At 41.3% G+C, this 27,088-nt stretch overlaps 2 protein-coding genes across 2 annotated transcripts in view; one reads left to right on the top strand and one right to left on the bottom strand.

Annotated features, from left to right (window-relative positions):
* The window catches only part of Xrn2 (5'-3' exoribonuclease 2), a 77,797-nt gene extending 61,794 nt beyond the window's left edge, over nucleotides 1-16,003 (top strand). Inside the window, exons 28-30 of the mRNA XM_090351918.1 lie at nucleotides 5,282-5,345; nucleotides 12,131-12,269; nucleotides 15,827-16,003. Coding sequence (XP_090208044.1) covers nucleotides 5,282-5,345; nucleotides 12,131-12,269; nucleotides 15,827-15,892 — 269 coding nt within the window. The 3' untranslated portion in view covers nucleotides 15,893-16,003. The remainder of the gene's footprint in view (nucleotides 1-5,281; nucleotides 5,346-12,130; nucleotides 12,270-15,826) is intronic.
* Nucleotides 16,004-22,876: 6,873 nt separating this feature from the next.
* On the bottom strand, nucleotides 22,877-24,600 carry Nkx2-4 (NK2 homeobox 4). The gene is made up of 2 exons (XM_090352773.1): nucleotides 24,138-24,600; nucleotides 22,877-23,496 (listed from the first exon to the last, which is right to left on the bottom strand). The coding sequence occupies exons 1-2, from the start codon at nucleotides 24,598-24,600 to the stop codon at nucleotides 22,877-22,879; spliced, it is 1,083 nt and encodes a 360-aa protein (XP_090208899.1).
* Between the last annotated feature and the right edge of the window lie 2,488 nt (nucleotides 24,601-27,088).

Genomic DNA, 27,088 nt, shown 5'->3' with positions numbered 1-27,088 from the left:
TACAGGATAACTCTTTTTAAGGTTGTTTTGTTTTTGTTTTGTTTTGAGGAACCACCGTTCTGATTTCTCTAGTGCATTCACTAGTTTACATTCCTGCCAGAAGTGTCTGAGGGTTTCTTTTTCTCCACAACTTCTCCAGTATTTGTTGCTGTTTGTGTTCTTGATGAAGACCATGCTGACTGGAATGTGATGAAAATCTCAGTGTTGCTTTGATTTGCATTCCTTTATGGCCAAGGCCGTTGAGCATTTCCTCATGTATTTATTGGCCATTTGTACTTCTGGCCATTTGTACTTCTTTTGAAAGTGTTGAGTTCCTTTGTTTACCCAGGTTAGTTTGAATACTGTTTATACTTTTTTAAAAAATAAGTTCTCGGGCCGGGAGTTTGGCCTAGTGGTTAAAGTGCTTGCCTAGCATGCATGAAGACCCGGGTTCGATTCCTCGGTACCACATACCTAGAAAAAAGCCAGAAGTGGTGCTGAGGCTCAAGTGGTAGAGATCTAGCCTTGAGAAAGTCCAAGGACAGTGCTCAGACCCTGAGCTCAAGCCCAGGACTGGCAAAAAAAAAAAAAAAGTTCTCTTTTCCTTAGGGTTCTTTGCCATTTACTGCAGTCTATAATGGTATTACTGTTTCCCGGTGGGCAAAGGAATTAAGATATAGTTTAGATAGTAGCTCTCAAGATGAATCCTGAGGTTAGGGCCGGAAGTTTGGCATAGTGGTAGAGTTGAGTGCTTGCCTAGCATGCACGAAGACGCTGGTTCGATTCTTCAGTACCACATACATAGAAAAAAGCTGGAAATGTTGCTGAGGCTCAAGTGGTAGAGCTCTAGCCTTGAGAAAGTCCAAGGACAATGCTCAGGCCCTGAGCTCAAGCCCAGGACTGGCCCAAAAAGAAAAAAAAAAAAGGTGCAGAATCCTGGGATTGTTGCATTGAGTGCACATTCAACAACATGGAAAAAGACATTTAATAGCAATGGAGAAAGCACATGTTCATGTTACATCTCATAGGTATTAATCATTCACTTTGTATTACTGTAATAAAGTACTTGAATGAATTTCTAATCCTTATCACTTCCCAGTTGCCCTCTTACCATAGTTGATACAGTGTATACATGTTAACATGTTAACCTTTTTTTTTGGGGGGGGGGGCTGGTTCTGGGGCTTAAACTCAGGGATTGGGTGCTGTCCCTGAACTTTTTGGCTCAAGGCTAATACTCTACCATTTGAGTCACTGTTCCACTTCTACTTTTTTTTTTTTTTTTGCTTGAGCTCAGGGCCTGAGCAGTGTCCTTGGACTTTCTCAAGGCTAGAGCTCTACCACTTGAGCCTCAGCACCACTTCTGGCTTTTTTTCTATGTATGTGGTACCGAGGAATCGAACCCGGGTCTTCATGCATGCTAGGCAAGCACTTTAACCACTAGGCCAAACTCCCGGCCCCCACTTCTACTTTTTTTAAATAGTTAATCTGAGATGAAACTCTGATAGACTTTTCTGCCCCAGTTGGCTTTGAGCCCCATTTTTTTAGATCTCTACTGCTGTGTAGCTAGGATTATAGACATGAGCCACTGGCACCTTTTTTTTTTTGGCAGGGTGTGGGCGGGTAATATGGTACCGAGGAATGGAACCCAGGTCTTCCTGCATGCTAGGCAAGCACTCTTACCACTAGGCCAAACTCCTGGCCCTACATTTTTGAACTTTAAAATTTTGTCAGACATAGTTTTGGAAAAAATTGAAATCTAATCAGCTTTAATGTCATAACTATTTTTTTCATATAACGTAAAATTGCATTCCAGAGCATTTGATCCAACTGCCAGCTCTTTATCAAGTGTCTGTTGATGGTGTTGCTTATTGTTAGTCTTTGATTTGTTTTTAATGTGTCAGTTTTTGGCTGATGAGCAATTGTCCCAGTACTGATGACTTGTTGGTGTCAAGTGCATCCCTGAGTACTCAGTATGAATAAAGCAATTCATTTCTGCAGGCAGAGAACCTGATAGGTGACTTACTTTCATTATGGTCAGTAAACTTGTCAATTAACTGCATTTGAAAGTGATTTTTGATTAGTGCAATCAGTAAACATGGGATCTTTCTGTGATTGCCATGCTGATTAGATAAATTGTCACTTGAGAATCTATTGGTGAAACCTTGGTTTATGTGGCCTTAGAACTCTAGAAAAGGGATAAGTTTTTAAAAACCAAAGGAAAAAATTAACAATCATTATTTCTCTCACTTCTACCTTCTGAAGTGCAATTCACTGTCTCGCAGGTTTTTTTCTCCCACTCAAATGAATCTTCTTTTAGAGCCATACAAATGAATGATAATAAGGTTGTTTTACCATCTACTTCATTACATATTATCCAGGAAATATTTCTGCTTTATGAATACTTATGGGTTATATGTGTTACTCAGGGACATGTGCAGACATTTTTTTTTAAGGTAGTCTTGAAGTTTTTCTTTTCTGTTAATCATTTCCTTTTTTGAATTTAATGCAAGCACCATCTAAATTTTATGTGTGTGGGGGGGTATATACATATACATACACACATATATATGATTTGATTAGATTTTTAACAAAATATATTCTTGTATACAGTGATTATATCAACAAAATTGTTCTGGAGATGAGAAGTGATAAGTGGAAAATGGCAAGGAAAATTTAACCTATAGGCTAGAATTTGTGGAATGGGAAGCTGATTCCTGTTCCCTAACACTTATAGGTAAATTTAAACAACATTCACCCTTCTCCTCCAAAGCATTTATGCTTAGTGAAAGTTCCAGTTCATTTTTGTTTGGATATATTGCTCTGCTTATTTTACATATGGGGTGTTTGAATCTAGTGCATGTGTTTTGCTACTGGTAATGGCTTTCACACTGCTTCTAAGAGAAAACATGTGCTTTTATTCTGCCTTTATTTTGCAAAAGCTTTAGAACAAAGGACATAGAATGTTTTGTTGGCACATATGTGTCTTTGTATTAATTTAAATATCCAGGGATCCAAAGGAGAAGCTTCTATAAATAGTATAGAGAGTTTATATTCTTTGATTATGAGAGACACCAAAAGCCAGAATCACAGAATTAAACCTTAGTGATAAAAAGAAGTACACAAATGAAATAATTGATGTTCTTTTAAGAATTTCTGACTTTTACCTTTTCTAATTATGATTTCATGATAGTTTATAGTGATATACTCTTGCCTAAAATAGAGAACTTCTCACATTTTCTGTGGACTGTGGTTTAGCTTTTACTCGGGTGTTGAACATGAATTAGGTTCTGATGCCAATTGTGAAATCTTCTCAGTGTTGTTACTCAGTCTGACTACTAGTAATTTGGTTAAGATATTTTCAAGGGGGGACAGTTCAAATTGACGATTCAAATTCAAATTGATACCACCTTTCTTTTGATTTAAAATGAGATTCTTCCTGGAAGTTACAGCTGTTGAAGGGCTTGCTGCTGCTTTCTGAAGGAGACATCTCAGGTTTAGCTGACGGGAACTTCCTGAAGACTGCTGTTCTTTCTGTATAGAATGTCTATCGCTTACAAACTCTCAGTCTTGCTTTTTCAGTCATGTTGAGGTGAAAAGCCCAGAGCAGAGGAGGTCACACTGTAGTCATTATTGTCTATACTTTACTCAAGTCTGTGTTCTCTTTGTATGGCTGTTGTTGCTGTTTTCAGGGGCGGGGAGTTAGGATTAAGGCTTTTGTACTCAGGGTCTTGTTCCATCTTGGCTTATTCGCTTGGTCACTGAAGCCATTATTTTTGAGATGGCATCTGATAGACTTTCAGGTCAGATTGGCTTCAAACTACAGTCTTCCAAACACCAGCCTAAGTAGGAAGAATTATAGTAATGAGCCACCAATGTCCAGCTTTTTGTGGGTTTTTCTGCTTTTCTTTTTCTTTATTTAAAAAAAAAGTCTTAAGTCAGCCTGGCATGGTAGCTGATGCCTGTAATCCTAGCTACTCGGGGGTGTGATCTGAGGATCAAAGTTCAAAGCCTCCCCAGACAAGAAAGTCCATGACACTCTTATCTCCAATTAACCACTAGGAAACCAGAAGTGATGCTGTAAAGTGGTGCTATGGATTGAGTGGTAGGGTGGTAGCTTGAGCTGAAGAGCTCAGGGATAGCACCTAGGCCCAGAGTTAAAGCCCCATGACCAACCAAAAAAAGAAAAAAGAAAAATTCTAAAGTCAAAACCAGATTGTATTTTGTTCTTATCCAGAGATAAACTTTCATTTCTTTGTTCCTTTAGAAAAGTAGTTTTGAAAAACATGTTTCTAGTTTGTTTCCATTAAAATGTGAGCCTGAATATAATATGATAAGCCTTGTTGTCTCCAGATGCTAGAAGAGAACTCATTAAACAACTTTTTTTTTTTTTTTTTTAAATGTTTGGTGCTATACTAAGGCTTGAACTCATGCAATGGAAGCTGTCCCTGAGCTTTTCCGCTCAAGGCTAGCATTCTACCACTTGAACCACAGCTCTACTTTTGGCTTTTTGGTGGTTAAAGATAATAGGCTCATGGACTTCCTTACTTGGGCTGTCTTCAAGTCATAATCCTCAGACCTCTGTCTCCTGAGTGGCTAAAATTACAAGCATGAGCCATCATTGTCTGACTCATAGACAACTTCTGGAACCAGCTGTTTTAATTAGGTAACTGCAAACCCTGCTGAAGGCAAGATGGTGACTGAAAGACTGAAATAAGGTGCTGAAGCTGTGGTTAGTTGATAATCCCTGAGTCTTGACCGGCCTAAATGGATATTGGTATGTCAATTAGCTGTCAGTTAGATGTTGTTCCTAATTCAGCTTTGTGATAAGGGGAAAGGTTTTACTGTCAGGAACAATAGAAAAGTGAGGTCCCTTCATTAACACATCTCCCTGGTTTGTGTTAGAATGTGTATCTCTGTCTTATGTTGTAGTAGTTTGTATCTTTATGAGGAAATTTTCCGGATATCCATAAAAGTTGCTATTTTTTTCTGTCTATATTTATGAAAAAGACCTAAATCATCTTGTTTTGCACAGCATTTAAAATACAAATATATATATATACGCATATGCATATGCATATATATATGCACACACAGGGAAAAAGAAATGTGTGTGTTTAATGGCTTAGCTTACACAAAATAATAAAATTTAGAAAATATTGATCCTGTTATTTTTGTCTTTATTTTGTGTTTATTTATAGTTCTAGTTATATGCTTTGTACTCTATTTTTTCAGCAACTTTCAATTATAAAATGTGTGTGTAGGTAAGTGTTTTATTAATCTTTTTTCCTTGTACATTTTCCAGATATGAGGCCTCAGGAACCCTGGCGAGGTCCACCTCCTCTGTTCCAGCAACAAAGATTTGACAGGTAATAGTAAAGCAAACTTGGCTTCCAGATATTGTCCCACTGCAACATATGGGTTTGCTGGCTTCTTGGTAATCAAAACTTCAGTGGCTTAAAATACACCTTTCCCCTCCTCAACCAAATATTCCTTCATGAATCCTGTAGGAGGGTATTTACCTAACACTTTGAATTAAAATGCCCATGTTTATATACTTTTCATGCTTTTCTTGGTTCTCTGGGCCTTTATCTTACTGAACTTGGGATGCCCAGAAAAGTGAAATACAGCTTAAAACTGTTATTAGATTTTTTTGGTCAGGCTAAACAAATTTCTTTTTATCAGGGTTGTCCAGTTTAATGAGGCATAACTAATGATGTTTCACTTTTATCATTTCACTGCGGCAACATAGCGTTAGTACAGACCAGCCATTGATTCTTGCTTCAAACCTCTTCAAGTTCTAATCAGTTTCTTGGGTACAACTTTTTCAGAGCTGACAAGTCTATTGTAGGGCAGTGTCACTGTAGGTCAGTAGTTATTAGTTGCCACTGAAAACAGTTTCTTTAACTACTTAAGACTGAACTGAATTAAATGCAGAAGGGACTCAGAAGAGGATTATGGGATCTACAGTCTAATAAGTACCATGGACTAGGAGGAATGTGACATGGTTTAATAACAAGGGATGTTTGACATGTGTTCCTTCATTGATAAGTTGTGTGTTTCTAAGTCATAGACTCTCCATGACATGACATCTAGACATGTTATGAATAATAATATTATCATCTATAAAAAGATGTTTTTAATGTGTTTTAAAAAATGTGTCAGTTTATATTGGTTTTATCAGCATCAGTAAATACAAAAACAAATGGAGCCCTATCACAATAGAGCTGGCCTTTTTACCTTTCCAGTTCTGTTTACTGTGCCATTTTAGCCATCGCTGATTTATTTGTATCTAAAATGAAGAAAACATACTCACAAGTAGGTTTATAAATGCTGTTCTTCTTAAAAAAAAAAAATTCTAGTTGCCAGAATTTCACTTTTTTTTTTTTTTTTTTAAAGAAAAGGGCCACATACCAGTTGGTCACATCTGTAATTCTAGTTACCCAAGAGATCAAGATCTGATAATCAGAATTTTGAAGCCAACTCAGGCAAGAAAATTTGTCAGACTCGTCTCCAGTTAACTACCGAAAAGCCAGAAGTGGAGCTGTGGTTCAAATATTAGAACAATAACCTTGAGCACAGAAGCTAAATAATAGCACCCAGGCCTTACATTCAAGCCCTTTAAGTTTAATGTGACTGATAATGCATATGTTTCATTACTCTCAAAGCACTGCCATTTTAAAATAGAAATTAAAAGAGGATACATTTTTCTGAATTATTCTCATACTAATAATAATGTTTAATTTCTGTTCTCAATATATCAGTTTGTTGTTAATTCCATTTCATAAATATGACTTCATCTGTTCTTCCCAGCAACCTTTGAAGTAGTTGCTATTTTTGTTCATTTTTACTGATGTAGAGGCTGAGACACGTAGTTTAGAAGCTTACTCTCCTACACCATTCTTTACCAGGAAACTTCCATAGAACAAAAAAATGCAAATGTTTACTCTGAGCATAATGTAAAGCCACAGAGACTTCAAAGGCATCTGATCTATTTCTGAGGCACTCTTGCTCCAGTCCTTTTCCCTGGGTAATAACACGTTTTCTAACATCACTGTCTTTGTACCTTTCCTTTGCCAAGTACTAGTATTATTCTGAATTTGTGAACCCAGCAGGTTTGGAAAAGTTTTGAAGTGTAGTCATATGTTTGGTCTTGTACTAAGGGTTGAACCTGCTTTGCAAGCACTCTACCATTTGAGCCACACTTCCCAACATTGTTGATTGCTTTTGGTTTAGTCAGGTACTTAAAACCATGCCTTAGCCAGGCCCCATTGGATCATGCCTGTAATCCCAGCTCCCTAGGAAGCTGAGTTCCTGGCCAACATGGGCAGGAAAGCTCATGAGACTCTTAGCTTCAGTTACCTATCAAAAACAAACTAAAAATAACAACAAGAAAACCAGAAGTGGAGCTGTAGAGTACAATCCTTAAGCACAAAAGCGGTGTACAAGGCCTAGGCCTTGAGTTCAAGTCCAGTCCAGGACACACACATATACACACACACACATACACATGCGCGCGCGCACACACGCACGCGCGCGCGCTTTAAAGGAGAACATTAATAGAATTATATTTTCAAGCCTTTAGTTTTGATATTTGAACAACCAGATGGTAGCTCATACTTGTTAATCTTGACTGTTCAATAGGTAGGGAGATTAGAAAGGTATGGTTTGAGGCCAGGCTGGTCAAAAAGTTAGTAACCCCCATCTCAAGCAAGATAGGTGGTGTGTATGGTGGTGTGTACCTGGGTTATCACAGCAATGTCGGAGGCCATAGATACAGGGATGGCAGGCTGAAGTAGTTAGGCCTTTAGGGAAGGTAATAACCTATATGCAAAAGCAAAAAGGGAATGGGAGATATGTCTCAAGTGCAGAGTGCCAGCTTAGCAAATGAAAAGATCTGAGATCAAGCCCCAGTTATAAGAGAGCCGGGGAGAAGGTGGGAGGAAGACAGAAAGAAATAAAAAGAAACAAAGTCTGAGTTTTCTGGGATCCTAAATTCCTCCACCAGGTAATAAGAAGCAAGCACATTACATCAGTTTTTTCTTTTCTTCTGTATTTGGTGGTGGGGGGATTTGGGCCTTGAACTTTTAGGGCCTGGGTTCTGTCCATGGGGTTTCCTGCTCAGGCTGGCTTTGAACTCAGGTCCTCAGTCCTCAGCCTCCCAAATAGCTAGTGTTACAGGTGTGAGCTATGAGCGCACAGCCCTAGATAATTTGTTTCTACAGCACATGTCAGTCCGGCCATTCAGACTTTCTTTCTTTCTCATTTTCCTTCTTTCTTTCTTTCTTTCTTTCTTTCTTTCTTTCTTTCTTTCTTTCTTTCTTTCTTTCTTTCTTTCCTTCCTTCCTTCCTTCCTTCCTTCCTTCCTTCCTTCCTTCCTTCCTTCCTTCCTTCCTTCCTTCCTTCTTTCTTTCTTTCTTTCTTTCTTTCTTTCTTTCTTTCTTTCTTTCTTTCTTTCTTTCTTTCTTTCTTTCTTTCTTTCTTTCTTTCTTTCTTTCTTTCTTTCTTTCTTTCGCCAGTCCTGGGCGTGAGCTCAGGGCCTGAGCATTGTCCTTGGACTTTCTCAAGGCTAGAGCTCTACCACTTGAGCCTCAGCACCACTTCCGGCTTTTTTCTATGTATGTGGTGCCGAGGAATCGAACCCGGGTCTTCATGCATGCTAGGCAAGCACTTTAACCACTAGGCCAAACTCCCGGCCGCCATTCAGACTTTATAAGACAGAGGAGAAACTATAGGACTTTGCCAAGACAATTTAAGTAGTGAAATTCTTAGGAGAGCCAAATTTTATTGATCATTAGTTCAGTACAATTCTTCTTTGATATTTTCAGTATGTGTTGCAAATCCTGTTAACAAAGAGAATTTTGAGTACTTCATGTTTCCTAAACTACAGTGTGATACTTGAATTGTTTCCTATTTTAGGATAGTATTTATAATTCATATAGTAGCTTGATTTAAAAATGCAGCCAGAGCCAGTCATGGCGGCCTATGCTTACAATTACAGCAGGATTATGAGTTCAAGGCCAGCCTGGATTACAAGACTGTCTCAAAAATAAATGTAACTGCAACAGAAACACTCCCCATCCTGTAACTTGTGTTTAGTGTTTAGAACAATTACTCATAGAACATCTTTAAAAACTGATTAACTGGGGCCAGGAGTTTAGCCTAGTGTTTGAGTGCTTGCCTAGCATGCCCAAAGACCGGAGTTTGATTCCTCAGTACCACATACATAGAAAAAAAGCCAGAAGTGGTGCTGAGGCTCAGTGGTAGAGCTCTAGCCTCGAGAAAGTCCAAGGACAGTGCTCAGGCCCTGAGCTCAAGCCCAGGACCGGCAAAAAGCAAAAACAACAACAACAAAAAACCTGATTAACCATATGCATAAATTAAACCTACCTAAATCAGCATTCCGTATTTTCAGCTACTTTCCAAAGCGATACTTTGAAATATTTTGATCATCATGATACTAACTACCTGAAATTAGTTTCCCCAGTTTATATTTGCTAATTTTTTTTCTGGTCTGTCTTGAGGCTTGCATTCTGTACATAGATGCTGCCCCTGAGCTCTCCAGCTCAAGGCTGCCGCCCTACCCCTCGAGCCACAGCACCACTTCTGGTTTTCTAGTGGTTACTTAGAGGTAAGAGTCTCATGGTCTTTAGTGACCAGGCTGGCTTTGAACCAGAAATCTTCAAATCTCAGACTCCTCATTAGCTAGGATTACAGGTGTGAGTCATTGCACACAGCTTAACTAATTTTTCAAAAATTAAGATAGACTCATTTTAGTGTTTATATCAGACCTTAAAAACCTTTCCTTTGTCAAAAATACTAGTAGTCACTTTGAGGGGAAAAAAAAGTGTTACTGTTGTCTTTGTTCCTAATATATTATTAGAATTTTAAAATTGTGCTTTCAGCCAGTCAGGCACCAGTGGCTCACCTCTGTAATCATAGATAGTCAGGCAGTTGAGATCTGAGGATGGCAGTTCAAAGCCAGCCCAGGCAAGAAAGTCTTTGAGACTCTTATCTCCAATAAACTGCTCAGAAAAAGCTGGTGATGACACTGTGGCTGAAGTAGTAGAACACTAGCCTTGAGCACAAAGAGTCTCAGGAACAACGCCCAGGCTGAGTTCAAGCTCTGGAACAGGCCAAAAAAAAAAAAAGTGTTTTCAGTGGTACTGTGGCTCAAGGGATAGACTTCAAGCCCCACAACCAACCAAAAAAGAAAAGGAACAAACAAGAGAAAAAAGGAATGGTGTTTCAGTGTGAATTCTGCCAGCAGGTTTTCCTGAAGTGAATTAATTATATTAGTATAAAATGAAAAAGAAAAGCTGGGAGTGGTGACTCATGCCTGTTGTAATCCTAGCTACTCAGGAGGCTGAGATCTGAGTATTGAGGTGCTGAAATCCATTAGACTCTTAACTCCTAGAAAACCGGAAGTGGTGCTGTGGCTCAAAGGGTAGGGTAGTACCCTTGAGCTGAAGAGCTCAGAGACAATGCCCAGGCTCAGAGTTCAAGCCCCTGACTGACACCAAAATAAAACCAAAAAACAAACAACAACAAAAACTAAAAAGAAAACCCTATCATAGTTAATACAGTGTATATGTTACATGTTTGGCCTGTGGGTTTTGTGCACCTGGATCAGTATTAACGAGCCTCTTTGGTCATGATATACATCTAAACTTATCATTATCTCCCACTTTTGAAGAGATAAGGGAAGACTGTCCTGTCTGCCTGAATAGTCATTTTTACTCCAACAGAGGAAATACTCCTCTCAGGATTTATTTGTACTAACAATCTAATAATTGCAAGCACTAAGTATGTGCATTTCTTTCTGAGATAGGCTTTTAATTTATTTAAAATTACAACACATTATATGTAAGCTCTAGATTTAACCACTAACCATAAAGATATGTTTAGCCTTTCTAGAGTTCTTCAGAGAGCTGTTCTCTGAGCCATTGCTCAGAATAAAAATTATATTTGGGTTTCCTCCTGCCCCTGCCTTAAGAAGGCATGTTCTGAGTGAAGAGGGGAGAATGAAGGGTCGGGATGAGAGTAGTGGGTGGTAAAGATAGGTTCAGACTTGAATAGCTGCAAGAAGAATGCCTCACCCAATAAGCCCAGCCCCAGGCCTCTTAAGATTTTTTTTCCCCCCAAAAAAGTGGAACTCATGCTATTTATAGCTAATAGTGACTAGTAAGTGCCTTAGTGAATTTAAATTTTTATTGGATTATTCTTGGTATCATTAGTAGCAATATTGTTTCTAATGTTAAAATCCACTGGAGCATTTTTCTTCTGTTTCTTTGTTGTGACTTTTATAAAATAGAAGTTGAATAAAATACTTCACAAAAAAGTTATATTTTAAATGGTGATTACTTTTAGAAAGTATATCTCCTTTCCACATTGTTTATGTGACAGATTTTAATTATGATTTAATCCCTTATACCTGTTGCTTTATATCTGCAAAGTTAAAACAGGCACTTGAAGACAATTAAAACATTTCTTTCAGCCAGTAATCTGGGACGGCAAACTGGGTTATAATAGCAGTTGAATCTGTGTTCCCATGTAAACTGTACACCAAATGCCAGTCAGCCCATGCCAATTAGTGCTCATGTTGCTAGGTCACCATGGTCAATTGAAAGCTGCATCAATAGAACTTGAAAAGGTTTCCTCCCGATCAGACCCTCTGACATATTGAGCAGAATAATGGATGGGAAAAAACAGCCAAGGCCCCTACCCTGGATTCAAAATACTCAGCAGTAAGAATTCATTTGCAACCTGCAATTAACTAGAAAGAATGGATTCCAAGAACAAGTCTGGATATTTTTTAAAATAAAGCCTCATGTCTTTTACATGTTTACTCTTCAGATAGCATCATAAATATAGCCAACTTGGTGATCTTAGATCTAAATCTTCAATTGACTAAAAAGAAAATTTCACAATTAAAAATATTCTTTTTAATAGTCAGATCTTTTGAATCACTGTAATAAATAGTGATACTTCATAATGTTTGTTAGATTACTCTGGACATAAGAAACATAAAAGTCACTGTGTAGCCCATAGGGCAAATGGGAGAAAATGTATTATCATAAATTTGGAAATTGTACCATTTTTAGACTTGTTTTTATTAGGGCCTATTTAATAGAACCGTCGTGCCTTTCCACAGGGGCGGTGGGGCTGAACCATTACTTCCGTGGAACCGGATGCTCCAGTCTCAGAATGCATCCTTTCAGCCAAACCAGTACCAGATGCTCGGCGGCCCTGGTGGCTATCCACCCAGACGGGATGATCGTGGAGGAAGACAGGTAATGCAGTGTGGTTTGTGGCTAAAAAGCATACTGTTCACTTTGTATTTGAGCATGACTCTCAGGACAAGTATTTTCTCACCAGTATTTCTGGAGAAGATGGTAGTAGATCTAATGAGATGTATCAAGGTAAGTATCTGCCTTACTAAACAGGTTATTTTATGAAGACCCTAAAAGAATTTTCAGCCCAGAAATTTGTTTTATTGTTGCACTCAGTGATAATTAGCACAAGTATTAGCAGGCACCAAAATTTACTGTTTTCCACTTAAGGATATTATTCTTCAGTGAGTACTAGACTTGTCATAGCAGATAAGAATTTTCTGGAATCCAAAAATAATTACTTATTCAGCCATTGTCTTTATTCATATTAGAGATCTCCTTTCTTGACTCATTGATATCTGGCCTCATATAAAGAAGTCTCTCTTTGAAGAGATACTTTTTTTTCCCCCTTTAGCTGTTTTTTGTTTTTTGTAGTGCTGAGGTTGATGTTAGGGCTTAGTGTTTGCTAGCAGACTGTCTACCACTTGAGCCATGATCAGTCCTTTTTGCTTTGGTTATTTTTGAGCTAGGATCTTGTTTTTTGTCCTAGTCAGTCTGGACTACAATCCTAAGTATGCTTCCAACCATAGCTGGTATAACAGGCTCACACCACTGAGCCCAGATTTTTCTCTTGAGGTAGAATGTCTTAAACATCTTTGCCCAGTGCTGGCCTCAAACCATGATCCTCCCACTTCACCTTCAGAATAGCTAGGATTCCACATGTGAGATGCCAGTTCTCCTTTCATCTACTGAATATAAACAGCTATGTCACTGGAGGAGTACTATGATTCATAAATGTAGTAAACTAGCTTCATTTTCTTCTCTTGATACCATCCAGTTTTAGCAGCATGTAAGACTGGGTCTATTAAACATAATTTCCCCAACAGTCTCACACCCTGGATAGTATTGACATGATCTTTAATCAAATCCTTGCTAGAGAAGAGGATAAGAATGCTGCAATTTCAGTGTGGTGTTCATGGATTTGGCACCTGCCGTGATGTGAAGTGGTTTTTAAATTGCTTACCTGGTGTTGCCTGCAGGCCTTTCGCAATGCTTTGCATACTAATTTTCTAACTTGGGTTCTTGCCATGTGTCCAGAAGCCTTTTTACATGTATTTTTACAAGTCCTGTTAACCTAAGGAAGTAATCACCTTAGCCTGTGGGCTGGTAGCTCGTGCTTGTAATCCTAAGTACTCAGGAGGCCGAGATCTGAGGATTGCAATTCAAATCCAGCCCAGAAGGAAAATACATGAGACTATTTCTTGTTAACTGCTTAAAAAAAAAAAAAAAAAGCCAGAAAGAAACTGTGGCTTAAGTGGTAGAACAAGGACAGAGCCCAGGCTCTGAGTTGAAGCCCCAGGAATGGTAGCCCTCTCTAAGCGCACCCCCCCAAAAATAAATAAAGTTTTATCACGAATAGCCTTTGAATTTTTGAATTCTTTCAATCCATGACCTCTTTAAAAAGTTACATGAAGGGGGGAGGGAAATGGGTACCAAGACATGTGAAAGGGTATCAATGTATGTGAATTAATGCACCTTCTATCTGGCAAATATCATGTAACCCCTTTTACTAATTACAATAAGAAAAAAAAAAAGAAAAAAAAAGATTCAATGCCAGCCTGGGCACAAAAAAAAAAAAAAGTTACATGAATAAATCGAGTCTGGCTCCACTAGTATGGTTTAGATGGCACTGAACATTTAAATAATAGCTTGTGTATGTGTGAGTGCTAGTCACAGTACTGGGGCTTGAACTCAGCGGCCTGGACACTATTCTTTACCTTTTTTTGCTCTAGGCTGGCACTCTACTACTTGAGCCACACCTCCACTTCCAGATTTTTGTTGGTTATTTGGAGAGTCTCACAGACTTTCTGTCTGGACTAGCTTAAAACCTCAATCTCCTGACTAGGATTACAGGTATGAAACACAGGCACCCAGACAACAGCTTTTCTCTCTTTTTTTTTTTTTTTTTAAATGAGGACAGACAGAAGAACCCTTAGAGAATGATCAGTTCATCTCATTGTCCAAGTCAGGACCCCCTGGCTCAGAATCCCCATAAAGTTGGGCAGTAGAGCTGAAAATGGGCTGCTTGCACTATGAGCCCCAGTTCATCTCACTGCCTCCTTTCAAGAACTCTGCTGTGCACTCATGATTGTAGGAAGCTAATGTTGGGAGGATTGTGTTTGAAGGCTGGTCCAAGTAGAAAAGTTAATGAGACGACTCCTTTCCCTGTTGTGGGGAGCCTAACAAGAAGATTGTGCCTCACCAGGCAGGAAGCCAGACCCTGTCTCAAAAATACCCAGTTGTTTGGCCTAGTGATAGTGCTTGCCTAACATGCACGAAGACATGGGTTCGATTCTTCAGTACCACATACATAGAAAAAGCCAGAAGTGGTGCTATAGCTCTAGTGGCAGAGCGCTAGCCTTGAGCAAAAAGTGTCCAAGGACAGTGCCCAGGCCCTTAGTTCAAGCCCAGGACTGGCAGGAAAGAAAGAAGAAAAGGAAAGGAAAGGAGGAAGGAAGAAAGGAAAGAAAGAGAGAAGGAAAGAAAGAAAAAGAAAGGTTGGTCTAGGATATGTTACTGTTTCCTCCTTTCTATACTGGGTATCAAACTCGGGCCTCACACATGCTAAGCAAGTACTCTACCATTGACCTACATCCATACCTCCTAGAAGTGGCATTATTGTAGAAGGGATGTAACATTTATCTTGTATTCTATACAAATGCAAGCATATTAACAGGGTATGTTATATCACTTGTTGATTATAGAATAAGTTTATTAATGGTATACTATTTACAACTAAACAAAAATACATCCTGAAATTAATTGCTCATTAAGATTTAATGATTGCTAGCCAAAGCCCTGGTGGCTCAGGCCTGTAATCGTAGTGACTCAGGAGGTTGAGATCTGAACATAAAAATTCCAAGCCAGAAGACTCTTTATCTCCAGTTATTCACCAGAAAACCAGAAGTGGTGCTATGGCTTAACGTGATAGAATGCTAGCCTTAAGTATAAAACCCCAGGGACATTGTCCAGGCCCTGAATTCAAGCCCTATAACCAACCAAAATATATATAAAGTTTCTTACCTCAGTTAAACATTAAAATTACTTTCTTTATGCAGGTAACTTTTCTACAGATGATGTGGGCACCAGAAGGTATTATAAATTCCTGCTAAGAGTGGTGGCAAAATTGAGAACATTGTACACGTTGTTGTTTACAGAAAACATTTCATTATAGTTCACTTGTGTACATATTAGGGAATTCTTAAGTGTGGACATTTTAGGAATTCTTATGTGTGGTTGTTAATATTTGTTTTTTAATGATATGCCTATGTGCTAGTTTTCTGCTTTGCGGCAAGTATGATAAAGTTGTAGATTTAAAGCATCTATTTATTGGGACTTTCCATGTGTTATATGTTAAAACATACTCAGCTTCTTTGTGTATTTCCTGAGATGTGAAATCAATTTTTTTGCAAGAGTATTAATCCAGAAAGCAAACTCCTTCTTTTGTTTATTTTCAGGGATATCCTAGAGAAGGAAGGAAATACCCGTTGCCACCATCATCAGGAAGATACAATTGGAATTAAGCTTTTGTAAAGCTTTCCCAAATCCTCTCATCATTCTACAGTTTTATGCTATTTGTGGAAAGATTTCTTTCTCAAGTAGTAGTTTTTAATAAAACTATAATACTTTGTGTATTTCTTTTAACTGTATATTTCTACTGGTCTGATCTCACTGTTTTATGTTGCTTTCCAAAGATTGTGTGTTGCATAATACAGTGGGTCTGAATTTATTATTGCTTGCGAACACATTTGATGGAATTAGGAGAACTGTTTTTTTTTCTTTATGGTTAAAAATCAAACCAGCTGTGGATTTTTAAAACACAGTGTATTCTAGATCATCTAAGATCCATGCTGATTTTTAATGCACAGAATTAGGTATGAACATTTGAGCTGACACACTCAGAGTATATATTGTTCAGTATTTGGAAACATTTCATTAATGTACTTGTCTTACAGAAATTTCTGGACTTTAGTAAAAAAATAATAAAGGCAAACTTTAAAAACTCTTGTCTCATGTTATACTTTTATCATATTTCAACTGAAAATCTTGACTAAGCACAGTGGGTTGACTTTGTTGGTGATACTGGGATTTGAACTCTGAGCCTGTTAACTTGATTAACAAGTATTCAACCACTTGAGACATGCTTCCTCTTCCCTGCTCTTTTTACTTAGGTTTTTTAGGTGGGGTCTGCCTCTTTTACTCCTTCCCTGGCCTTTTTTTTTCTTTTTTTTTTTTTTTTTGGACAGAGTCTCATGAACCTTCCCCCCCTCCGCCTGCTGGCTGGTCTTAAACTGGATCCTCCTTCCTCTGCCTCCAGCTCAAACAGATGGGATTACATATGTATACTATCATTCCCAGTCTAAGCAGGGGTTGTTCTTAATTTTTTGTCAGTAGTGGTACTTGAACTTTGTGCCTGGGTGTTATCCCTGAACTCTAGCTTACCGCTTTACTCCATGAGCCACAGTGATACTTCCTGTTCTTTGGTGATTAATTGGAGATAAGAATCTCACACACTTTTTAGTGGTTGGGCTGGCTTTGAACCACTATACTCAGATCTCAGCCTCCTGAGTAGCTAGAATTACTTACAGACATGAGCCACCACACACACCTATTGATTGTTGACTAAACTTTTGCAGAAATTAATTCAGTCCTACAATTAGATATCAAAAGCAAGTCAATGATTTTAAGAGGATGTAATCAGCAAGACAATCCAGCAAAATCTTTTATTAAATAAGTTCATTACTGAAAAAGTAAATTATTTACAATTTCATAAATTTTAAGGACTTGTTCTAAATTTCAACTTGAAGATTTTGGCATATTTTAAAAGGTTACTTTGCAGTTGAGTTCAGTTGTACTCATTTTTCCCCCCTTATGATTAAGCACACTAGAATTCCTTAAATGTCTGGAATTCACACACCACTTAACACTTTCTTTTAATGAAACTGGTGCAGGAAAAAGAGTTGGCCACAGCACCTCAAGTTTTCTCTCCTAACCTAAGATTTGTAGGATGGGCTTCTCTTTGACCTTCTGATTTAGGATATAATTGTTTTCATATTCAACTGAAGCACACTTATTAATCTTAGCTCATCCCATCTTAAACTTGAATAGAAAGGTATTTAAGTTCCTTGCTGATTAAAGGTGACTGGTGCAGGATCCTTCTATTGTTGAGACAGTCTCCACTAGGAATTATCAACAACCATTATGTTTCACCTCTGCCTTCTGTTAGTGCCTTCTGGAATCAGATTCCTCTGTAGTGTTCCAAAGACAAAAAAAAAAAAAATGCATACTCAACAAAGTACTACATTTTCCAAAGCGTCTCCTGAATGTATATAGCCTCATAGGAACCCCAATTCCACACTTCTACCCTGTTTTTTTCAGCCCTTTAGTTGGAAACTTTCACAAGACTGTCTTTGACCTAGTTCAGCTTTTTGTCTTTTGTTGGTCCTGGGGCTTGAACTCTGGGCCTCAGTGCTGTCTGTGAGATCTTCAGCTCAAGGCTACTGCCTTACCCCTTGAGCCACAGTGCCACTTCCAATAGATAACTCTTAAGAACAGGTGAATGTTCGCCCTCTTGCTTATTCTTCCCCCATTTCCTTCCACCTCGTCCCATGTCTAACACACACACACACACAAATCCTGTTTCAAATAAGGCTTGTCTGTGCTTTAAAGTGTAATATTTACAGCTATAAATGCCTCTTCAAAATTCTAATGGCAAAGTCAACGGTCCATTTTTAAAGTAGCTAATTGCACTCCATTATAATATCTATAAATGGGGCACTTTTTCTTTTCAGTTTCATAAAGGTTTTTAAAAATCTTAGAACCTGGTAACAGCCTGACTACTGTGGCGCTAGGGACGCGTAATGAGCAGCTGTCTTCTCTGAAGATCAAATGGGGTAATGTATGTTAAAGTACAAAGCCTTCTGCAACTGCCATCAGATTGCCATTTAGCGTTACAAAGGCAAATGGGGTGTAATGACCGATAGGTTAATTTTCCTGCCATGACGCTAGACTCCAGGAACAGACCGAGGTGGGGCTGGGGGTCCCGCTCTGGCTGTTTATCCCTTTCCCTGGAGTTGAATGGCGCCCGGTGAGCCTGGGCTGAACTCAAAGGAGGTCGGGGAGGGTTGCAGAGACTTCGCAGCCAGGCCCCCTGCTCGGAAGCGAGCGGCTCGGTCCTAGGACTGGCGAGCTGCTCTGCAAGGAATCAGAATCACCACAATAAATAGCTGCCCCCCTCAACCCGTTCCCACTCGACAGGGTCGGGAGAAGCTCCTGGGCAGCGGTTACTTGGGGCGTCGCCCTGGTCCCCAGTCGCTACTCCCCGTGCCGAGCGCAAACCTCGCCGTGGCCCCGAGGCTCAGGATACTCAGGGAGCTGCTGGCGGCCCGCAGCCAGGTGGGCGGACTGGGAAGAGATCGGCCCTCCGCCTCTCGGGGTGGTATTGGGGCCTTCTTCCCGGGCACCCTGCCTCCCGCGTCGGCCTCACACCGCGGCCTGCCCAGCGTCTTCACCTGTCCAAGCGCCAGCTCCAAACCTGCAAGAAAACATCGGAAGTTGTCCTCTTTCTTCACTTAAATTCCTGGCAGCTGTTTTTAAGTTCGAGGTCTGAGATCGATTAAATTTAGCTATGCTTGGAAATGTAAAATGCAGACATTCCCTGAAGTTAATTTATCATCCATCCTTTCCTAGAGCGCACTGTAAATCGTTTAGCCTGGTCCCATTAAACCTGTCAAGTCCTCCCGAAAGATCGCAGAATTAGATCCGGACAGAATCTATTCCTGGTGATGGAGTTCTATTTCTAAACCAGGAAAAAGATAAAACGAACGAATGATATAACAGATGGCCCATTTTCGGAAGATGTTTTCATCAGTCGAAATTACGTCCAATACTCTTCTGGCTTGATTTCCCATACTCTGGGGTGAGGATCAAGAGATAACAGACGAATGCATGTAGTGAAATGGGACGACAACCGTTCACGACTGCAAAATTAGTTTTGCACAACCTAAATTTAGGCAGTTGGTGATTAAAATTTTATTACAAGTCAGTCGCCTAAACATTGAGCAGAAGTTGAGGTTATACTGATTTAAAAACAAAAGCATCGCATTCAACCTCAGGTAAACATTCTAAAGCAAAACTCAACAAAATTTTAAAAACTCTCTGAAACTTTCTGTGGCTAAACTTAGACATAGTAAAAACGGATCTTAAAATCAGAGAGATTGTGATACTTACTAGAGAGAGCAGACTTCTGACAAGGTTTGGATGTGGTTTCCCTCCTGGCATCTTCTTTGAAAATTCACCAGAAATTCTCACCAGCAGTAACATGCTATTTTTATCAAATATAATTGACTTTGCATTGTTTTCTCATATGCGCAGATTCATATCTTAAAAATCCAATCAATACATCTTTATATAATTATGATTTACAAATTTATTTTAATAGTTTTGCTAAACCGTCACTATTTAATGCAGTTAACAAAGCAAGTCTACGGAAGAAGGCGCTTGCAATTTAGTGAACAGGATTGAACCTCGGGTTTGCTTTAAATTGAAAGCAAACAATTGCTAACCGAATGGAGTCTGAACACAACATCTGTGTGGATAGAAGTCTGATTGGCTACTTGTTCTGACCTTTAGGTTTTGTTTCTAAGCAAAATCTTAAATAGAAGACACCCCCAGCCCCTTCATACAGAAAACACCCTCCTTATGTCCTTCAAAATTGCACACATTTACATCCAAATGCAACAAAGTACCTGCAATCTGCCATTCCCCTCTACTGTTTTCATTCTGCACTTTTGGTGTCTGCCTCAATTGGAAATGATGGTTAGTTAGACCCGAAACTGTGTAGGCAAGTGTTACATCTGCAGAGTTAGCATCTCTGGTTTGCTGTGGCCTCTACAAAACTCTGAAGGGGGCTTTGTTCCACTCAGACCCAGCGCCAGTTCTCCCTCTTGGTTGTGAAGACACTTATCCTCCTCTTCAGTTAATGAGTTTCACCTAGTCTGGCCGTTTGTGTTTTTATAAAGGATCTGCAAAATACTAATTACAAAAGAAAAAAAAAGTCTTGCCTTGCATTAATCAGAAGATAGAATTCTATAGTAAAAACATTCTTTAAACTTTCAGGAATCAAACCTTTTCCCAAGTCCTGGAGTGCGAGTATAAACTCAGTAAATCTTTGCAGCAATTACTTCTGGCTTAGGTCTTTTACTGCTTTTCAAAGGCTGAATGGAAAAGGTATGGCTACCCTAAATACACTGTCAGAAAATACTGAACACAAAATTGTTTCTTCTTAATGACAACATTATTTTTGATAGAGTTCATTGGTCTAAGGGGTTCTTTATTCTGGAAATGAACTATCAAGGGGGAAAAAGTGCTCAGGAAGATTTATTTTCCTTAAATTTAATTTCTGGATGTCCTTGAACCATAAATTCTTATTGTTGTTGTAGGTATTGGGCTATAAAATAAATTATGGAAAATCATGTGGCCTTTTAGAACAGATTTTCTGGAAGCAATCTTAAAATCATATAAAATATAGACAAGCACTTTGAACTCATCAGTCATACTTTGGCCTATTTGCTTAGCCTTTGTTTCTAAAGTTTATCTATTATCATGCAAAAACCCAAGTTGGAACACTTTATTTTAGGTTTCCTGCACTATTCTTATATTAATTTGCTGAAATCATTTCTTCTAATGTAAATTTTTAATGAAACCCCACTTTCCAAAAGTGCATCCACAGCCCCTAAATAAAGGAGATCTCTTCCTCCATAAAGGAGCTGTAGTTATTTAAAACAAAAAGCAAAAAAAAATTATTTTATAAAATACAGTTTGGAGAAAGTGCAAATTTAACGCTCATAATATCTTCCTATGGATTCATTTTGTACATTCAGAAAAATGTTCAAGCAATAAGATAAAATATTTCAGTCCCAGTTTATCTAAAGCTTCAACTGTAGAAGAGGTTTGGGGGTCTCTGGTAAACTATATGTTTTAATCATTTGTAAAACATGCTTTACCCATATTATTTAACTTTTATTTATCTTATAAATTGACCTTATTCCATTGTCTTGTAATGTTTTTCCTCCAAAACAAGTTATTTAAAAGATAAGTAAGCTGGGTTGTCACATCATGTTAACTAGTTTTAATTTTTAATCCCTTCCCTAATATAATTAATGAAAAAGAAATGACCACTTGACTTTTTTTTGGAAAAAGTACTCAAGATTCTTTTAAGTTATATTTAAATATTCATTTGAAACATTGGAAATATAAATTGCATATTAAACAGTAAATACATAATTTATACAATAAAATACCAATAAAATCGGTGCGAGTCCTATTAAGTCCTAAATATGTTGGAAATATTATAAATATGTTACTTTTTCTTTATATCTTGACTACAATTTCAATAGACCACCCTACTATTTCTTCTAATTCTTTTAGCAATGACTTGCTCATTCTGGTACTTTATCCAAGTATTCAAATTCAGACAAAAATACCTCAAAGAGAGTAAATGCCTTGACTACTGGATAGGAAGTTTTTATCAGCTGAATTGGAGAGGCCAGATTCCATAGGAACAGTACTTCACAACCATCGTTCTTTCTTAGGGAACGCTGCATCTTGGGAGACAACTCTGGGATTGTAGGCAAAAGTTCAAGACAACTCTGAAATCTCGTAGCACTTAAAAAGCTGCATCAATCAACCCACAGAAGCAGTACTTTGATCCCTTTTCCTTTTTTTCTTTCTTTCTTTTATCCCATAGCTCTATTTTACTTAATTACAATCACTCCTCCGCAAGAATGTCGCCCCGTGCATACGACCCACCTGGAGTTACAATCCAATTTACTTTCAATCAGACATTAATGAAATTGCACTTAGGGAGACCCTGTGAAAACTGATCTCCCAAGATAAACACACCACTTGGGCCAGGATTCCTTCCTGAAAGCTGGGATGCTATTTGAAAAGAGCTACGAACATTTAAGAAAAGTTTCCAACTTTGCACACTTCTGGCAGCTCTGGGTCAGGAAACAGAGCGGATGTGAACTCGGTCAGCGTTTCGAATAATTTAGAAACTCGTGGAGAAAGAGAGAGAGAGAGAGAGAGAGAGAGAGAGAGAGAGAGAGAGAGAGAGAGAGAGAGAGAGAGAGAGAGAGAGAGAGAGAGAGAGAGAGAGAGAGAGAGAGAGAGAGAGATCACTTCCTCTAAGCGTGAAGTGACAGGATTCCATCCTGGGGCTGTCTGTCTGTCCTCCCCACCCCCAGCAAAGAAGTTCCAAGCCTGTCCCAGTGGGTAACACGCCCAATAGTTTTGTTTCACATCTCCATGGCCTCCGCACATTCATCCTACCCCCCCCCACTCTGGTTCTAGCAGTTTCTGGCAGACCCCGGCTGTGTGTGTGTGTGTGTGTGTGTGTGTGTGTGTGTGTGTGTGTGTGTGTGTGTGTGTGTGTGTGTGTGTGTGTGTGTAGTGGGGGGAGGAGAGCTGCAGGCAGGACCCTTTTGGGGCTGGGGGAGCCCGCGCCGTCACCACGTCCTGCCATACAGCAGGTTGGTACCCAGCACGCCTCCACCATAGTCTCCCGCCGTCGCGTCCAGGGCTGCCAGGCCGCCCCCGGGGCCGTGCAGCGCGGGCGGGCTGGGCGACAGCTCCTCGAGCTCGGGCGCAGGCGTCGGGGCCTGCGGTTGCTGGCTAGCCTGGCCTGACGTGGGCGTGCCAGCACCATTTTGGCAAGGTTTGCCGTCCTTCACCAGCACGGGCACGGCCACGCGGCGCGGCGAGGGTGGCGGGGGCGGCGGCGGGGGCGGCGGACCCAGGCCGCCCTCCTGCTGCAGCTGCTGCGCCGCCTTGTCCTTGGCCTGCCGCTTCATCTTGTAGCGATGGTTCTGGAACCAGATCTTGACCTGGGTGGGCGTCAGGTGGATCATGCTGGCCAGGTGCTCGCGCTCGGGCGCCGACAGGTACTTCTGCTGCTTGAAGCGCCGCTCCAGCTCGTAGACCTGCGCCTGCGAGAACAGCACCCGCCGCTTCCTCCGCGGGGCGGCCGCGTGCAGCGGGGCCAACGATTTGGCGGCGTCGGCGATGCCCGTCAGCGACCCCATGCCGGCCACGTTCACACCCGCCGACGGCCCCATGAACCTGGAGACTGGGAGTGGGATGGGGTGGGAAGGCCAAGAAGATGGCGGTGAGTTCCACGCGCGCTCCGGGACCCCTTCCTGCCGCCGCCGCCCGTCTTTCGTTGGGAAAAAAAAAAACACAAAAAGCAAAAAACAAAAACAAAACCAAAACGCAGCAGCCGCGACGGCGCGAACTCTTTCCCCGCCCGGCAGGGTCCCGGGATCCCCCCTCCCCGCTCCCCAGCACGCTTAGGATGCCAAGAGGCCCAGTCACCCCTGCGCACCCCGGGCTGGGGGATCCAGGACACCCCACGCTGGACACTCCCCCCCACCCCAGGACGCACCTCGCGCGCCCCACTCTATGACCCAAGACGGCCCCCATGGAGGTCCCCAAGTTAGGTCTCAAAGCCCTGCGCGCCCAAGTCCGCGTCTCCCACGTTTCTCCTCTCTCCCCTCCACCCCGCCCTGCGCACCCCACGCGGAGGCCCGGGACGCCTTGGGTCCCCCACGTCGCGATCCAGGATCCTCGAGAGCGCATCCCCACCCCACTCCACTCCTCCCCGGCGCGCCCCGGGGCGCGAACTCCAGGACCCTAACGCCAGGGTGGTGGCGGACCGAGCCCGCGGCCGCCCCGCCTGCCCGCCGTGCCCGCGCTCCTCGCCCCGCTCACTTGACGAGTAGCGCGGGTCCGGGTTGGCGCCATACCAGCCGGCGGTGGCCGCCGCCGCCGCGCCGCCCCGCATGCCGTCCGTGTAGGCGGGCAGCTCGCCCATGTTGCCCAGGCCGCCGTTGCAGTAGCCGCCCATGGCGCCGTGCGGGAACTGCGAGACGCCCGGGGGCATATGGTAAGTGGCGGCCGCCGCCGCCGCCGCTGCCGCCGCCGCCGCCGCCGCCGCCGCGTTGTGCCCGGTCATGGCGTGGGGCGACTGCATGCCCGCCACGGCCGCCGCCTGCGACGAGGGGCCGGGCGGCGGCGCGCGGTAGGCGGCGGCGGCAGCGGCGGCCCCCAGGGGCGTCCCCAAGCCGGGCGGCGCGCCGTCCATGGCGCCGCCGAACTTCTTGTAGGTCTCCTCGATGGGGCTCAGGATGTCGGATACGGAGAAGGGCGTCGTGTGCTTGGGGCTCAACGACATGGCTCGGCGGACCGCCAGGTGAGGGGGGCCCGGGGTGGGGGCGGGCGCGGGCGGGACGCGGCGGCCGGGAGTGGCCGCCACCTCGGCCGCGGGCGGGCGGGCGGGCGGGCGGGCGAGCGGGGCAGCGCCGGTGGAGAGCAGTCGGCGGCGCGGCGAGCGCCCGGAGCTGCGGGGATCTGGGGTTTATTTTAGTCCAGCGCCAGGTTTACGACAGACTCGGGGGGCGGAGCAACATCCCAAACGAGCAAACAATGGTCATTGACATCTTTTTCTCGCGCGCCCCCCCCTCCACCACCTCGCCCCGTAACGGAGGCGAGCAAGGTAAAAGGGGGCCGTGGGGTGCTTCTCGAAAAGATCACCCCCCTTTACTTTCTCCATCCTTCGCGCCTCCCGTACGCTCCAGTTACCATGGCCCTCGAGCACCAGAAAGGGAAACTCGGGGATTGGTGTCCAGGCTGGACGGGAGACTCCACACTTGTCTCTCCTGCCAGACCCGAGTTTTCCTAAAGTGACTCCGTGGCGAAGTCCAGTAGAATTGCGAGTGTGTGGTGGCGGTGGTGGTGGTGGTGGTGGTGGTGGTGGGTGGGTGCTGGGGGGAGAGACGCATAGCTAAGTTTGGGAGGGGGTGGTTTGCAGGACTGACTGCATCCTTTCCAGCTTACCAACCCCTCACTGGCTCGATCATGTAAAGTGTTAAATTAAAATTAAAAAAAAAAAAAAGCTCTTGGGTTCCACCGTAAGAGTGCATAAAAGAGAAGTGGTACAATGACCGTTCTCTGCCATTGTAGGGCTCTCTAATTTATGCATCTTTAGATCCTTAAGCATCATTTTGTGGGCAACCAAACGGATACTTCCAAATTAGCTCAAAGTATCCACATCCAAAGAAGCGAGAAAACACACACACACACACACGCGCACACACACACACACACACACACACACACACAGACACTGGCAAATGCATAGATGCTAACTTGTATCTTGCTTTTGCTCGGAGGGGATGGAAGTTGAACAAGAGAGAAAGAAGGTAAACTTTGATTTGCTATTTGCTATTTGCACTTGTGAAGTTCTTTACTCTCGTTCCCTTTGTTTCTGATTCCCCTCATATCTGATTTAAGATACATTTTTTTCTGCCACTAACCTCATTTAAAAACAAACAAACCAACCAGAAATTTCAAATATGTAATGCGTCTTTCTGTTGTTATTTTTGGAACAATAACCTATTGAGGAATATGAAAATGGATGTAGAAAAATTAAGTGAAACAGTAGCTTCTCTCAAAAAATACAAAGCCATAGATGTAATGATTGTCTAAAAACTTTATCATCTTTTGATTTGTAAATATAACTACAAAGAACTTAGAAATTAGCAAATGCTCAACAAGACAAAGGCTAAAGGAGTGTATAGACCATATACACTAAATTTTGAAAAGTCTTACAATTAAGAAACAATGAAGACACAAATAAAAATGATGATAAAAGGGAAAATGAAGATTCAGTTTTAAGTTTTCCTGGGAACTGGAGTAGAAGAAGCAGGAATAATGCTTTTTAAGCAAGAGTTTACTGTGGGGAAAAAAAGAAGGAAAGGAAAAGAGAAAGAATGGAAGAACAGAAGAAGGGAGGGAGGGAGGAAGGAAGGAAGTTAGGAAGTAGGAAGAAGGAAGGGAGAAAAGAAGGAAGGAAAAGAAAGAAAGAAATGAAGAGAAAAAAGAATGTGGGGGAAACTATGGAACTTTAACTGGATAGTTGCGCTTGTTTCCAAGATGAAAATAGTGCTGTTTTTCTGTTTGGTTTCAGGCCTGTAGTTAGAATGTCACTCCTGGCTTTGTCTTATTGTTTGAATCGTTGTTCCCATTATTTAGGTATAGTTTTGCAAAGAAACTGCTCTTTATATGGAGAAAAATCCATGTAGTCACCTACAGGAAGAAAATGACAAACAGAGGAATATTGCTAGTAATATTCAAAATATGTACTAACAACAACATGCAAGGTTAAATGTGCTTGTTTACAGACATCAGTTAATGACTTAACAAGATTACTATTGTTGCAACTTTAACATGATACTACTTTTGCAGGTCTTTAAATACTTGTGCTAGGTCTTACTCCTTACCTGCATCGGATTGCCTACTTATTCTTAAATTAATGTTGCACAAACAAGCCTTTAAGTATGCATTTAAATTAGTTGCTGGGACCCTTCTGAAAACTCCAATTTGGCACTTAAAGTTTTGTTTTAATTTAAATTGTATTATATTTATTGGCTTAGAAATAGAAAGTCATTTTAAACTTCCATCAAAGACAATAAGGTAAGTAAAAAATAGTTATAACATGTAGATAAAAGTCACTTGTGAACCATCGTATTTTATTTCTCAAGTTTAAATATAACAAAAAAGCAAACCATTATCGCAATGTCTATGTTGACTAGTTGTCCAAATTGAAAAGATATTAACAATTTTTCCAGATGAATATCAATCACTCAGTTTTCAAGCTATAC

The sequence above is a fragment of the Megascapheus bottae genome, chromosome 18 (assembly GCF_031878675.1).
Source record: "Megascapheus bottae isolate mThoBot1 chromosome 18, mThoBot2.hap1, whole genome shotgun sequence".
NCBI lineage: Eukaryota > Metazoa > Chordata > Mammalia > Rodentia > Geomyidae > Megascapheus > Megascapheus bottae.
This window is presented reverse-complemented; position numbering and strand designations above follow the sequence as displayed.

What these genes read in the sequence shown, in the direction of transcription:
- Nkx2-4 (XM_090352773.1), bottom strand. Translation starts at nt 24,600, where the DNA reads ATGTCGTTGAGCCCCAAGCACACGACGCCCTTCTCCGTATCCGACATC. An exon ending in GGACCCGCGCTACTCGTCAA is followed by an intron (nt 23,497 to 24,137) that starts GTGAGCGGGGCG and finishes TCCCACTCCCAG; the next exon opens with TCTCCAGGTTCATGGGGCCG.